Source organism: Pelophylax lessonae (genome assembly GCF_965119305.1).
Source record: "Pelophylax lessonae genome assembly, chromosome: 4".
Taxonomy (NCBI): domain Eukaryota; kingdom Metazoa; phylum Chordata; class Amphibia; order Anura; family Ranidae; genus Pelophylax; species Pelophylax lessonae.
In genome coordinates this window covers 59,115,516-59,131,537 of record NC_138771.1, presented here as the reverse complement: position 1 = coordinate 59,131,537, position 16,022 = coordinate 59,115,516, and the positions used below count along the sequence as shown (strand labels likewise).

The window sequence follows — 16,022 nt, the reverse complement described above, 5'->3', positions numbered from 1 at the left end:
ACGGGCGGCAGAGCAAATACAGCCCGACTCCTGGGAAAGGAGTCCGAGGTAAAGTAGCCGAAAATAAAAAAATAGTCCCATGACTGCTGCGGCTTAAGCAGTCTTTTTACAGTCCATCAGAGCAGCCTGGGGGGGAATGCATGTCCTCTCCCCGGCCCAGTCCGCCCCTGGCCGCCTGCACCCGCCAGCAGTCCATTACTTGATTGATTCTGGGTGCAGCAGCAGGATGCTGGCGCCCCTGGCGGCTGCCTGGGTCGCCTTACTGGTAGCGCCGGCCCTGTGTGTGTGTGTGTATATATATATATATATATATATATATATATATATATATATATACACACACACACACACACACACACACACACACACACACATACATACATACAGTATTTCACAAAAGTGAGTACACCCCTAAGGATGCAACGTTTTTTTTTTCCTCGTTTTGGAAAATCCCCACTGAGAGGACTAAGCTCTGCATTGTTTATATATGCAGAGCTCTGTCCCGTCTTCCTCCTCACCGATCAGCGGGTGCCCGCGGCCATCCATAGGCTGGCACCCCCTGATCGATATGCGCCGGCAGTGAGCTTGCGTGCCCCCTGCCCGGAAAAGCAGAATTACGTATATATACGCCATTCTGCACAGCTGGCCTGCACTATAGTAGTAAAGCTATAGTACACACGGTCAGCAAGTGATTAAACCCCATACTTCTCCTTTAACTATATTTTCTAGCCTGTTGGAAAAGCTTTGCGACCAAGCTAGCTGACACATCACATTTAATCAGTCATTGCCTATTTCTACAAAAAAAAAAAAAAGTAAACAACCGAATATCTAAAGTGCTTAAATTATTGGCACCACTTCTTAAAACTGGGAAGGGTATTGCTATCATTAAAATGAGTCAAAAACAGATACGTTTTAAAATGTACATTAGCCATTGATGTTGGGGTATAAGATCGGACTACTGAACAACTGTCCTTTAGAACAATTGTGGGATAATTATCCATGTACATATTTGCACTGAACAAACCCATGCTGAGTTATGTTGAAATACTTGGTGCCACCCCATAGGTAGATTTTCAGTTGAGCCTATCCGTTTACCAATAATCTGGAACTGGAATTACCATGGTATTTCATTACAGGACACACCGGGATCATCTAACGCCCTGCAGATTACATTAGCCTGGTCAAATACATTCGCTTTCTAACTAGCCATTATAGTATACAATATGTCAGTATCAGATGTTCACTGCACCTTTCGCTCTGCTGTTCTACATCCACTGGACATAATGCGTAGGGATGGCCTCCTCGTCACCTTGCATTTCACAGGCTTTTCTCCTGCCGACTCTCCTTGTAGGGTGTCCTTGCTATCTTTCTTCTTCTTTCCACTGGGCAGTTCTTTCTGTTCTTGTTTAAGTCGAAGTTCTTCTAACTGCTGCCTGTAATGGAAATGTTTATGGCTTTTAATGAAGCAATAGACAGATAATACGAGAAGGACAGGGCTGGAAAAAAGATTAAGTCAGGTGGTTACTATTCAAGGGTTTTCACAATTTAAGGTAAGTACTACGATATTGAAGACTCATTCTATATTCGAAATAGCAAGGCAATGCAGGGATGGACCGTGTATATTAAGTTTTTTTTTTTAATCAATAGAAATAGTAATTTAGCTGATGAAGAAAGATAGGAGGACATGGATTACTGGAACCATGTCCTGTGGTCTGATGAGACCAAGATAATCTTATTTGGTTCAGATGGTGTCAAGCGTGTGTGGTGGCAACCAGGTGAGGAGTACAAAGACAAGTGTGTCTTGTCTACAGTCAATCATGATGGTGGGAGTCTCATGGTCTGGGGCTGCATGAGTGCTGCCGGCACTGGGGAGCTACAGTTCATTGAGGGAACCATGAATGCCAACATGTACTGTGACATACTGATGCAGAGCATTATCCCATCCCTTCAGAGACTGGGATGCAGGGCAGTATTCCAACATAACGACCCCAAACACAACTCCAAGACGACCACTGCCTTGCTAAAGAAGCTGAGGGTAAAGGTGATGGACTGGCCAAGCATGTCTCCAGACCTAAACCCTATTAAGCATCTGTGGGGCATCCTCAAACAGAAGATGGAAGAGCACAAGGTCTCTTACATCCACCAGCTCTGTGATGTCATCATGGAGGAGTGGAAGAGGACTCCAGTGGCAACCTGTGAAGATCTGGTGAACTCCGTGCCCAAGAGGGTTAAGGCAGTGCTGGAAAATAATGGTGGCCACACAAAATATTGACACTTTGGGCCCAATTTGGACATTTTTACTTAGGAGTGTACTCACTTTTGTTGCCAGCAGTTTATTGAGTTATTTTGAGGGGACAGCAAATTTACACTGTTATACAAGCTGTACACTCACTACTTTACATTGTAGGAAAGTGTCATTTCTTCAGTGTTGTCACATGAAACGATATAATAAAATATTTACAAAAATGTGAGGGGTGTACTCACTTGCATCATTACCTGCAGTAACTTGTTACTGTTAGCAGCTTAAAATCAACAATAAGCACAATGCTTCCGTTTACTGCCCATGAATGTTTGAGTGACACAAGTGCAAGGCCATAATTACTATGAATAATCACAGGCCATAGATGGGTAGTTTTTCATGGATAGAGGAATCCCCCCTTATGCCGCAACATTGTATTCTGACAGTGGTACCGTACATGAGCGACAAAAGTTTTCCAACATACCTTTTCAACAGGAGAAGACCTAACGATTGACTTCTGTTGAGGATGGACAGCCACACTCTTGCACAATTTTCACAAATTGCATTCGATCAGGTTTAATTTTTGTCTTGACTGCTCATCTTGGCTTCCTTAACCACTTTCCGACCACCCGCCGCAGTTTTACTGTGGCAGGCTGGCTCAGCTGCGCGAGACGACGTAGCTCTACGTCGGCCGCGCACATGGTGCTAAGGGGCGAGCGCGCAACACCACCCCCACTAGGCAGCGGGGATTCCGATGCAAAGGGCCGGGCACCCGCAATCGCTCCCCTCTGAGAGAGGGCGACAGTCAGATGTTGTAAACACAGCTGACCATTCTTTTCTCTGAAATTATCTCAGCGCGCCTGTGATCCTGCTATATAGGATCACAGGTCTCTGTGGTCATTTCACAAGTGCATCCCCCATACAGTTAGAAAACACTCCCCTAGGCTCACACTTAACCCTTTGATCACCCCTACGTTAACCCCTTCCCTGCCAGTGTCATTACTACAGTAACAGTGCATATTTTTAGCACTGATTACTGTAGTAATGCCACTGGTCCCCCCAAAAGTGTCAAAAATGTCACTTAGAAGTCCGATCTGTCCGCCGCAATGTCGCAGTCCTGCTAAAAATTGCAGATCGCCGCCATTACTAGTAAAAAAATAAATAAAAATGACAAATCTTTCCCCTAGTTTGTGGTCGCGATAACTTTTGCGCAAACCAATCAAAATACGCTTATTGCAAATTTTTTACCAAAAATATGTAGCAGAATACAAATTGGCCTAAAATTTTGATTTTTAAATTTTTTTTTTTTTTTTTGGGAATGTTATATAGCAGAATCTGAAATATATATATATTTTTTTTTTCCAGAATTGTTTTTTTTTGTAGCACACGTAAAATTGCAGAAGTGATCAAATACCACCAAAAGAAAGCTCTATTTGTGGGAAAAGGACACCAATTTTATTTGGATACAGCGTCGCACGGCCGCGTAATTGTCAGTTAATGCAGTGCCATATCATAAACAATGACCTGGTCATTAACCACTTAAGCCCCGGAAGATTTTACCCCCTTCCTGACCAGGGGGTATTTTGCGATTCGGCACTGCGTGACTTTAACGGACAATTGCGCGGTCGTGCGACGCTGTACCTAAACGAATTTGGCGTCCTTTTTTTCCCACAAACAGAGCTTTCTTTTGGCGGTATTTGATCACCTGTGCGATTTTTTGATCACGCGCTATAAACAAAAAAAGAGCGTAAATTTTGCAAAAATAGCAATATTTTTCCCTTTTTTTTTATATGAAATTCCCCCAAAAATAAATGTAAAAATCAAAATTTTTTAATATTTTCGGCCAATTTGTTTTATGCTACCTATGTTTGGTAAAAAAAAATCGCAAAAAGCGTATTTTGATTGGTTTGCGCAAAAGTTATTGCGTTTACTAACAAAGGGAAAGATTTTTGTCATTTTTGTTGTTTTTTTTTTTAACGCGTAATGGCGGCGATCTGCGATTTTTTTTGCGGTACTGCGACAATGCGGCGGACAGATCGGACCCTTGACTGACATTTTTGACACTTTTGGGGTTACCAGTGACATTTCTACAGTAATCAGTGCTATATATATGCACTGTTACTGTAAAAATACACTGGTAGTGAAGGGGTTAACTTTATTTCAGAGGGAGGGGCTGTGTGTGTCCCTAGGGGCGTGATTCTAACTGTGATTGGCTGGGGCTTCAACTGTATGCAGAGTGATCAATGGATCTACATAGTAGATCCATGTGATCAGCTCTCATACAGAGAGGAGAATGACAGGCAGCTTGTTTACACAAGCTGCCTGACTTTCTCCCTCTCCCCCGCCGATCGCAGAGTGGCCGGCGGCGATCGGGTCCGCCGGTCACGCGCGCGGGGGGGTCCGTGACCACGCGGGAGCGGGAGCGCGCCTCCGGCGGCGCGCGCTCGCTCCCTAAACCCTCACAGGCGAGCGACGTAGACCTACGTCACTTTGCCTGTGAGGGGCTGACCGCCCACGTAGATAGTCGTGCGGCGGTCGGCAAGTGATTAAGGAGGTAAAACCTACCAAGGCTGAAGTGGTTAAAGACAACAATTTACATAATTCCACTGTAGACCCATGCTGAGATTGTAAATATTATCCTCCAATATGAATCATTCCCTCTGTGATTTAGCAGTTAATCGCTTCTAGCCATCCCTTAATTGATCTTACTTCCTTGTTGTAGTTACTCTTTTGTACTGTTGTTGTGTATCAGGTATCAAAGTCGGCATATCTGAATACATGCTGAGCCAAGAGGGTGAGGCATTACCTAGCACACTCTTCCCTGGCCCTGGAGGCAGCCGTTTCCTGAAACAAAGAGCTGCTGTGTTTAAAGAACTTCTCGTATTTGTCTCCTTTGCCTTGTGGGTAAATACGTTGGTAGCCTCCCAGGTGGTTGTCTTCATATTTTTCAACCTGTTCCAGCCAAGCAGCTTGGGACGTTTCCAACTGCTCACGTCTGTGTGTACAAAATGCGTGTGTGAATAGGACAGCAGACACACCGGTTTACTTATAGAAGCAATATGCAGACACATAAAATGCAAACGCAGATGTCTATGGAAAATTTCATTTTCAGGATTTGTACACTGCTAACAGGGGCTGACTGGCAACTTTCAGCCCAGGGGGCAAGTACAAACCAGAGACCCACGGTGCCGCAACTTGGCCCACCTCCCACTCTCTCTCTCTTCCCGGCCTCCTTCTGACCCTCATTCCAGGCTGAAGTTCAGCTCCAGGTACTTCCTAATCACTGGCCGAGTCTGGTTTCCCGATCTGGCCAGCAGGGGCGGTTGGGGGGAGCTGGGACAGCTGGGTCGGGGCTGGCCGGAGGAGGAGAGTCTTCAGTGGGGGATGGAAGCGACCTCTGCTCAGACACAGCTTACAGCATCCATGCTGGGTGGGAGGGCTGCGCTCTGTCCTTGTCTTTATCCCGCGCTCAGTAGGTCAGCAGTGGGGACTTTTTACTTATCTACACAAGGAATCCTTTAGGCATGTCTGTGGCAGAAGCGATACAGCCTTTTTTGGGGCATCAGAGAGGCCTGGGGGCAATTGACCCCTGCCCCCTGGCCCAGTCCTCCCCTGCTAACTAACCAACACTATAGACCAGTGATGGCAAACCTTGGTACCCCAGATGTTTTAGAACTACATTTCCCATGGTGCTCAATTACACTGCAGAGTGCATGAGCATCATGGGAAATGTAATTCCAAAACATCTGGGGTGCCAAGGTTCACCATCACTGCTATAGACTGTGTATCTGAGATCAAGTGAGACCACTGAAAGAGTGCAAGTTGCCCATTTTTCAGTTTTTTTTTTATTTTGTAAGATCAGACAAATGGCCATCAAAAGCACTTATAGAAAAATACACAGCATATAGCATCTGTGGTGTCACTAATCACAGAGTGGAGTGGATACAGAATAAAACTTAAAGTGGATGTAAACGCTCACATATACCCAGTGCAGTGAACAGCCTCAGATGATACAGACAGGAAATCTCCCTACATAAGTTTTATTTATTTATCTGCTGTCTTCAACTTTCTACACTGTTTAGAAAGTGAACATTGTGTTCAAAATTTTTCTTCCTGCTCCAGCACTGGGTGTGGAGTCTTGGCATACACTGTGTGACAGCTGATTGGAGGGAAGGCACCCTCCCCCCCTCCACATAGGCAGAGGAAGGAAGAAACATGCAGAGCAGTACTGTGACTAGACAAGCTCTCTGCTAATCTATCTCTGTGCACCCACCCCAACACAAATTTTCAGCTGCTTCTATCTCCTGTGCCGGAGAAGTTATCATGCTGATGACAGAGGAATGCAGCAGCAGTAAGACATGGGACTTAGGGCTTTAGAGAGAGATAAACAACTCTACAGATATATGTGCCCAGGTCTAATTTCATGAATCGGGTTTACATCTCGGGTGGCAATTTTGGCTCTGAGGAAGAGGGTCCTCCCATGAAACGCGTAAGCCACATCAGGTTTTGAGGACGCCATCACGCTATCCAGCAGTAGAGAAGTGTCCTGGAAGCGAGCGGTGCCCATTTCCTATATGCTTGTTTATATGCTACGTTTATGAGTATATTGTACACTACCCTTCTTTCATTTGAATAAACTTTTAAGTGGTAATGCACAAGGTGGGTGCGCCCTTCTCTTGTGGCATCCCTAATTGGAAACAGTATGTAGAGAACTGATACAATTGCTATTTATAAATCGTAGCCTATAGCAGAGAACAGCACAATTGGCTAAACTCTTTCGTTGGGATAAGTAAGATGGACGAAAAAGTTCCCAGTTAAAAACATGGTTTTGGGTGCATAAAACATAAAGTGTAGAAACAAGGAATTTTTAGGAATTTGAAATAGATTTGCTTGCAACATCAATGAACATATTTTGAAATCCAGTGTAATTAGAAAAACTAGGTAGGATTTTAAAAATGATATTGCTTTGTCCTAAAACCAGGAGTACATGACACACTCCTAAACCCAATGGGTGGCTATAGCTTAAATGGAGTTCCACCCATTTTCGTAACTTTAGATGTGTGTAATCCCCTTTAACCGCTTGCCGACTGCTCACAGTATATTTACTGCGGCAGTCAGCCCCTCACAGGCAGAGGGACGTAGGTCTACGTCGCTCGCCTGTGAGGCTCTGGGGAGCGAGCGCGCGCCCGTGGAGGCGCGCTCCTGCTCCCGCGCGGTCACGGACCCCCCCGCGCGTGTGACCAGCGGACCCGATGTCCGCCGGTCACTCGGCGGGGGAGAGGGAGAATGTCGGGCAGCTTGTGTAAACAAGCCACCTGTCATTCTCCTCGCTGTAAAAACACTGATCACATGGATCTACTATGTAGATCCGTTGATCAGTGTCCTTACAGCTCAAGCCACAGCCAATCACAGTAGAAAGCACGCCCCTAGGGACACACACAGCCCCTCCCTCCCAAATAAAGTTAACCCCTTCACTACCAGTGTATTTTTACAGTAACAGTGCATATGTATAGCACTGATTACTGTAGAAATGTCACTGGTAACCCCAAAAGTGTCAAAAATGTCAGTCAAGGGTCCGATCTGTCCGCCCCAATGTCGCAGTACCGCAAAAAAAATCGCAGATCGCCGCCATTACACGTTAAAAAAAAAAAACACCAAAAATGACAGAAATCTTTCCCTTTGTTAGTAAACGCGATAACTTTTGCGCAAACCAATCAAAATACGCTTTTTGCGATTTTTTTTTACCAAACATAGGTAGCATAAAACAAATTGGCCGAAAATTTTAAAAAATTTTGATTTTTACATTTTTTTTTGGGGAATTTCATATAAAAAAATGGGAAAAATATTGTTATTTTTGCAAAATGTACGCTCTTTTTTTGTTTATAGCGCAAAAAGTAAAAATCGCACGGGTGATCAAATACCACCAAAAGAAAGCTCTGTTTGTGGGAAAAAAAGGACGCCAAATTTGTTTAGATACAGCGTCGCACGACCGCGCAATTGTCTGTTAAATTCACGCAGTGCCGAATCGCAAAATACCCCCTGGTCGTTTAGCAGGAAAATCCTCCGGGGCTTAAGTGGTTAAAACGACTTTTACCACTGGAAACTTTTTTTTTTTGCTAGTAAATACCTTATTTTCTTGTTTATTCCTCCTCTCCTCACTTCCGGGTCCGATCGGCGATGACGTCATTCGGCGATTCGCAGTGTGTGCTGGGATGTATTCTATGCCAGAAATCTCACAGTATTACCCAGGAGCTGAGCTATACTGTGTGTATTCAGGCCGTGACCTGCCCCGCCTCCGCCCCGCCTCCGCCCCGCCTCCGCCCCGCCTCCTATCAGTGAGTTGTACTGTATGCATTGTATTCAGGACGTGCTCTGCCCCGCCTCCGCCCCCTCTCAGTGAGCTCAGTGAGGATATAATGCTTTCAGTCCTCGCTCACTGAGAGGAGGCGGGGCGGAGGCGGGGCAGAGAACGGCCTGAATACAATGCATACAGTACAACTCACTGAGAGGAGGCGAGGTGGAGACGGGGCGGAGGCAGGGCAGGTCACGGCCTAAATACACACAGTACAGCTCAGCTCCTGGGTAATACTGCGAGATTTCTGGAATGGAATACATCCCAGCACACACTGCGAATCGCCGAATGACGTCATCGCCGATCGGACCCGGAAGTGAGGAGAGGAGTAATAAACAAGAAAATAAGGTATTTACTAGCAAAAAAAAAAAAAAGTTTCCATTGGTAAAAGTCGTTTTAAAGGGGATTACATACATCTATGTAATCCAACGTATTAAAAATGGGTGGAACTCCGCTTTAAGTCCTGGACAGTAGGAGGTAGTCATGGATGCCCATTAGTCTTTGGGAGGGTTGTGGATGCTCATCAGAAAACAGTCAGTCATTCTCACCTGGCCTCCTTAGCGAGATTACGCTGAAGTAAACGTTCCTTCACCCTACGTTTATCCTCCTCAATAACCTTCTTTTTGTCACAAGCCCGGAGGTTAATCAGAGTAAGAGTATCAAATAGAAGGGAATCTTTTACTTCTTTATCCAGACGTGAATCAGTAGTGAAACTTGGTGAATGATTCACCTACACCAGGAGAATAAAAGTTTAGTATACAAAAAAAGTATCTCAGAATGCTGGAACCCACTTAAACTAATTCTGACACTACACATTTTTTATTACAGTAAATAATGAAAAACTGATAGCCTTGTTTTAGTGTAGTGTAAGGATGTGTGTTTTCTTTTATAAAGATTTCTTTTTTTTCTTTAAATCTAAGAAGAAAATTTTTATATTTTGTACTGCAGCTCATCAATCCTTTAATGTAGTGGCTGCATTTTCTTTTTTTCTTGGCAAGTACTTTAAAACATACCTGTTGATCCTGAAAGGGATTAAACATCACTGTAACTCACTAAGCACTTAAAGTGATATTAAAGGCAAGTTTTTTTTAAATAACGAACATGTTATACTTACCTGCTCTGTGTAGTGGTTTTGCACAGAGCAGCCCCAATCCTACTCTTCTCAGGTCCCTCGCCGGCGCTCCTGGCCTCTCCCTCCTGCCAAGTGCCCCCATAGCCAGCAGCTTGTAACAGGGGCACCCAAGCAGGCTCGTTCCTGAGCCATGGCTCTGCGTGTCCATTCACACACAGAGCCACGGCTCGGCCCCGCCCCCTCTCCCTTTACTGACTCACTGGCAATAAGGAGGGAGAGTCCCCGGAGAGCCGAGGCTCTTGTGCACATCGCTGGAGGAAGATTGTGTTTAGGGAAGTATTGGGGGGACTACACAGAGGAGTGCATGAAGAATGCATGAAGGTAAAAATCCTTGAGCCTTTAAAACCACTTTAATTAAAATATGTTCCCATTTGCGGTTTAGACATAATTATAAAGAGAAAATAGTAAAATGTTCTTCTTTGGAACTTAAAAAGGTCCATAATAACACATTTTAAAAATATTTTATGCCTCAGCCCCTATTGCCACGGGTGCATCCCATAAAATTAGAATATCATCAAAAAGTTAATTTATTTCATTTATTAAAAAAGTGAAACACAAATATTTTATATAGACGCGTTACACAGAGTGATCTATTTCAAGCATTTCTATTCATTTTGATGATTATGGCTTACAGCTAGTGAAAACCCAAAATTCAGTATCTCAGAAAATTAGAATATTACATAAGACCAATGAAAAAAAAAATTTTTTTATACAGAAATGTTGGCTTACTGAAAAGTATGTCCTTGTACAGTATAGTATGCACTCAACACTTGGTCAGGGCTCCTTTTGCATGAATCACTGCATCAATGCAGCATGGCATGGAGGCGATCAGCCTGTGGCACTGCTGAGGTGTTATGGAAGCCCAGGTTGCTCTGATCATGGCTTTCAGCTCATTCACATTGTTGGGTCTGGTATCTTCCACTTAACAATACCCCACAGATTCTCTATGGGGTTTAGGTCAGACGAGTTTGCTGTCCAATCAAGCACAGGGATACCATGATCATTAAACCAGGTATTGGTAATTTTGGTCCTGCTGGAAAATTAAATTAGCATCTCCATAAAGCTGGTCAGAAGAGGGAAGTATGAAAAGCTCTAGAATTTCCTGGTAGAGGGCTGCGCTGACTTTGGGCTTGATAAAACACAGTGGACCAACACCAGCAGATGACATGGCTCCCCAAATCATCACTAAATGTGGAAACTTGACTCGACACTGGACCTCATGCAACTTGGATTCTTGAATTCTGTGCCCCTCCACTCTTCCTCCAGACTCTGGGACCTTGATTTGCAAATGAAATGCAAAAGTTTTCACAGTCCATGATGATTTGGGGAGCCATGTCATCTGCGGGTGTTGGTCCACTGTGTTTTATCAAGTCTAAAGTCAGCGCAGCCCTCTACCAGGAAATTCTAGAGCACTTCATGCTTCCCTCTGCTGACCAGCTTTATGGAGATGTGGATTTCATTTTCCAGGCCGCTATCAAAGAAACCTGGGCTTCCATACCACCTCAGCAGTGCCACAGGCTGATCGCCTCCATGCCACGCTGCATTGATGCAGTAATTCATGCAAAAAAAGAGCCCTGACCCAGTATTTAGTGCATAATATACTGTACATAGACATACTTTTCAGTAAGCCAACATTTCTGTATTAAAAATCTTTTTTTTTTATTGGTCTTATGTAATATTCTAGTTTTCTAAGATACTGAATTTTGGGTTTTCACTAGCTGTAAGCCATAATCATCAAAATTAAAAGAAAAAATGGTTGAAATACATCACTCTGTGTGTAATGCATCTATATACAATATAGAAGTTTCAGTTTTTTAATTGAATTACTGAAATAAAATTAGCTTTTTGATGATATTCTAATTTTAGGAGATGCACCTGTATACAGTATGTATGTATATATATATATATATATATATATATATATATATACATACACACACACACTTTGAATCTTGGTAATCACTGAAATATGAGTAAGTAAATAAATGTTTTTGGCATATTTCTGAGCAGACCATTCAGTAAACGTACAGAAATGGGTGATTTGCAGCATGAGAATTTTGCATCTTCCGTCCCTCCTGGCCACTCCCTCCTGCCAAGTGTCCCCAGAGAAAACAGCTTGCTATGGGGCACCCAAGCAGGCTCACTCCCAAGCCGCTGCTCTGCATGTCTATTCAAACACAAAGCCACGGTTCGCCTCCTCCCCCTCTCTCTCCTCATTGACTTACTGGCTGTTACTGACAACAGATTATGATGGGGCTCAGGTAAGTATTGGAGGGGGGGGGGGGGGCTTCACAGAAGATTTGTTTTTATATACAGTTAGGTTCATATATTTTTGGACACAGGCAACATTTTCATACCTTTTGGCTCTGTATGCCACCAAAATAAAATTAAAACGAAACAGTCCAAATTAATTTGAATTGCAGACTTTTAGCTTTTATTCAAGGGGTTTAACATAAATATCAAGTACAAATTTTAGGAACTGCAACCATTTTTATACACAGTCCCCCCATTTTCAGGGGCTCCGGTTCAATTGGACAAGTGAATAAAATCATAAATAAAATGTTCATTTTTAACATTTTGTTGAGAATCTTTTACTGCCATTGACTGCCTGAAGTCTGGAACCCATAGACATTACTAAAGACTGGGTTTCCTCCTTTCTGATGCTTTGCCAGGCTCTAACTGCAGCTGTCTTCAGTTGTTCTTTGTGTGTGGGTCTTTCTGCCTTTAGTTTTACCTTCAGCAAGTGAAATGCAAGCTTAATTGGGTTTAGATCAGGTGACTGACTCGGCCATTGCTGAATATTCTACTTATTTACCTTCAAAAGCTCCTGGGTTGCTTTTGCAGTGTGTTTTGGATCATTGTCCATCTGTACTATGAAGAGCTGTCCAACCAACTTTGCTGCATTTTGCTAAATCTGGGCTGACAGTATCTCTCTAAACACTGCAGAATTAATCCGGCTGTTTCTGTCTTCTGTCACATCATCAATAAACACCAATGACCCAGTGCCACATGAAGCCATGCATGCCCATGCCATCACACTGCCTCCACCATGTTTTACAGATGACGTTGTATGCTTTGGATCATGAGCGGTTCAAAGCCTTCTCCACACTTTTTTCTTCCCGTCATTCTAGTACAGATTGATTTCATCTTTCCAAAGAATGCTTTTCCAGAACTGGTCTGGCTTTTTTAGATGTTTTTTTGGCAAAGTCTCATCTGTCTTTTCTATTCTTTAGGCTTATGAATGGTTTGCACCTTGTGGTGAACCCTCTGTATTTGCTCTCTTGAAGTCTTCTCTTGATTGTAGACTTTGACAATGATACGCCCACCTCCTGGAGAGTGTCTATCACTTGTCTGGATGTTGTAAATGGGTTTTTCTTTACGATAGAGAGGATTCTGCCATCATCCACCACTGTTGTCTTCCGTGGATGTCCAGGCCTTTTACAGTTGCTAAGCTCACCAGTGCATTCTTCTTTCCTCATAATGTACTAAACCGTTGATTTGGCCACTCCTAATGTTGCTGCTATCTCTCTGATAGATTGGTTTAGTTTTTGAAGCCTTACAATGGCCTGTTCCACTTGCATGGATGGCTCCTTTTGAACACATGATGTAGGTTCAACAGATTTCCAATGCAAATACCACACTTAGAATCAACTTCAGACCTTTTACTTGCCTAATTGATGAAGATATAATGAAGAAGTAGCCCATACCTGGCCACGAAACGGCTTTTGATTCAACTGTACAATTACGTTTGGTCCCTTGAAAAAGGGGGGATGGCTGTTAAGAGCTGTAATTCCTAAACCCTTCTTCCTATTTGGATGTACATACCCTTAAAAATTAGACCTGAGAGTGTGTACTTTCAGCCCATATCCATAATATAACTATACCTTGAATAGGTCTTGGTAAATACCTGAAAAGAAAACTAAAATTGTGCCTGTGTCCAAATATATATGGACCTAACTGTAGAAAAGAATGTATGAAGGTAAAAAACCTTGAGTCTTTAGAACCACCTAAAGTGGAACTTTAGGCTAGGAATGAAAATGGGCGGACAGGCAGGATTTTTAATGTGTATCCATAGAGAAAGTGGTGCCGCGGCCGTAAATCCCGCATGCACGGGAGTCATGTCATTACGGCTTGGCCAGTCAAGCGGCCGCAGCTTGTGAACCAGGAAGGAGGCCCGGGTGAAGATGGAAGCCCTGTCAGCGGTGACAGCGTGGTGCTGGAGGGCTTCGTTTTCAGATAAGGCTTTCAAAATGTGCTAGTATGATGCATACTAGCACATTATGACAATAATTTGCAGGGAGAGGATTTTTTTCCTGGTTTACTACTACTTTAAGAGTACCTCTACATAAGCGAAGCAATAACAATAGGCATCCAAAGGATGTTGAAACTGTATATTTGCCCAGAGTGCCTTCTTATGTTTGCAAACTGCAAACCAGATGTGTTCTCTGGGTTCCAGTGGCCACTTTGATCAGGGTACTGTATTAGTGCAATGTTAGCTCCCTGGGAAGTAGGGTAGCCATGCCATATCAAACCAGAGCACTGATCGTCAGAGATGAAGGGGACAGAAAAACTGTGAAACTATTCACTATTCACAGGTAGAATGACATGATTAGGTTACATATAAACAGAGATGTATAGTAACTAAGTAGAACTACTTCACTACTGTACTTAAGTACCGAAAGGCGGTATCTGTACTTTCTTAGAGTAGAATTTTTTTCTCCTACTTCCACTTTTACTTCACTACATTTTTTTCAATGATTTCAATACTTCTACTCCAATATTTTTTATTTGTGCTGCATAGTTACTCGTTACTATTATAAAAATTACCACTGCCAGAACAGTAGATGGCAGGTTTCATGAAGCTCAAAACATGTGTATTATCAGCGCATATGAAAATAAAAGCTACTGTATGTATAAATAAAAGCTGCATTTGAAATAATAAAAAACAATATGATGTTCAAACGTTTGACTTCTTTCTTTAATAACTACATAACACAGTACTTGTACTTTTACTTTCAGTACTTGAGTAGCAATTTTTTTTTTCAAAACTACTGGTACTTTTACTTTCAGTACTTGAGTAGCATTTTTTTTTTTAAAAAACTACTTGCAATACTTAAGTACAAAAAATGTTGAATACTTTAGTACTTCTACTCAAGTCACTTTTTGATAGAGCACTTGTACTTTTACTCAAGTATGGGTTTCGAGTACTTTATACAACTCTGCGTATAAATCTACATAGCACATATAAATATTCTGACTATTTGTCCACTATTACTACTAATAATAGTATCGCATGCACTCTTTTACCTCTAGCAGCCAGGGCTTTAACTTTTTATCCAGGAGAATGTCAAAACCAAGAATCTCAAAGCATGCGCTGCCAGCAATGTGGTTTGGGAAGCAAGTGTGATAGTTGTGTTTCAAAATAGGATGTGCAGAAATTAGAGTCTTAATAATGACATCTTCAATATCCTCCCAAAGTTTATTTGTGTCATATTTGTTGTTGTCCAACCATCTCCATAGTGTTGAGAGTTTCCTATTTTGAGGGGAAAGGAAAAAAAAAAACATCATGGAAATATAGGCTTCAAAGGTGGAGTTTGACATTCATTTCCGATGCCTGTGATCCCTCTACGATTCCTGGTGGAGATAAGGTGTACTGAGGTTGATGGCTCAATAGGCACAAGCAGGGTCATATTTCCATTACTGGAGCCTTTAGGCACACATACGATGCCACCCAACCGACCCAATCATATCCCTGTGCTAGGATCACCTCCTTTACATAGAACATTTTGTTCATTTTATTGGACGTTTGTACCTGACAAGTATATTATAACAATGACACATTAGCTCATTTAAGATGACTGTGGTTCTACTCATAGAAAAACCTGTGTGTGCAATAACTATACAAGAAAAGCTACCCATTTTCCTCTAGCGTCTGTAGGCCCAGGCCTATTAGGAAATCCGTATCTGTACACAAACTTTTTTTTTTTTTACTCTGTTAAAAAAAGGGGGGGGGGGGGTTGGGGCCCCTTTATGAAATCAAGTCACTGGTTCCATAGATTAAATTTTTGAGGCCAGCAACCTAAAAACAACTATGGGTTTGCTCTTAAATCCTTTTGATGTTGTTCCCTAAGTAATTTCTTCATTTAGCACAAAAAAGGAAGTTTGCAGCACTCAACGTGCATCTAAAGCCTCGTACACACGTGTCGAAAATTGGCAGGGAATTTTCGTCCGATGACCGATCTGCCGATTTTCGGCTTGTTAGTATGATGCTTCCGACAACCAACTCCGACTTTTCGGCC

The 16,022-nt window shown here is 42.7% G+C and overlaps 1 protein-coding gene across 2 annotated transcripts in view; it reads right to left on the bottom strand.

The window, feature by feature from the left end:
• TTLL13 (tubulin tyrosine ligase like 13) overlaps positions 1 to 16,022 on the bottom strand; it is a 92,886-nt gene that overhangs the window by 35,319 nt on the left and 41,545 nt on the right. For both annotated transcript variants that reach the window (XM_082253224.1, XM_082253223.1), the window contains exons 9-12: positions 15,031 to 15,256; positions 9,140 to 9,321; positions 5,046 to 5,234; positions 1,250 to 1,433 (exon numbers count right to left, since the gene is read on the bottom strand). In XM_082253224.1, coding sequence (XP_082109350.1) covers positions 1,250 to 1,433; positions 5,046 to 5,234; positions 9,140 to 9,321; positions 15,031 to 15,256 — 781 coding nt within the window. The remainder of the gene's footprint in view (positions 1 to 1,249; positions 1,434 to 5,045; positions 5,235 to 9,139; positions 9,322 to 15,030; positions 15,257 to 16,022) is intronic.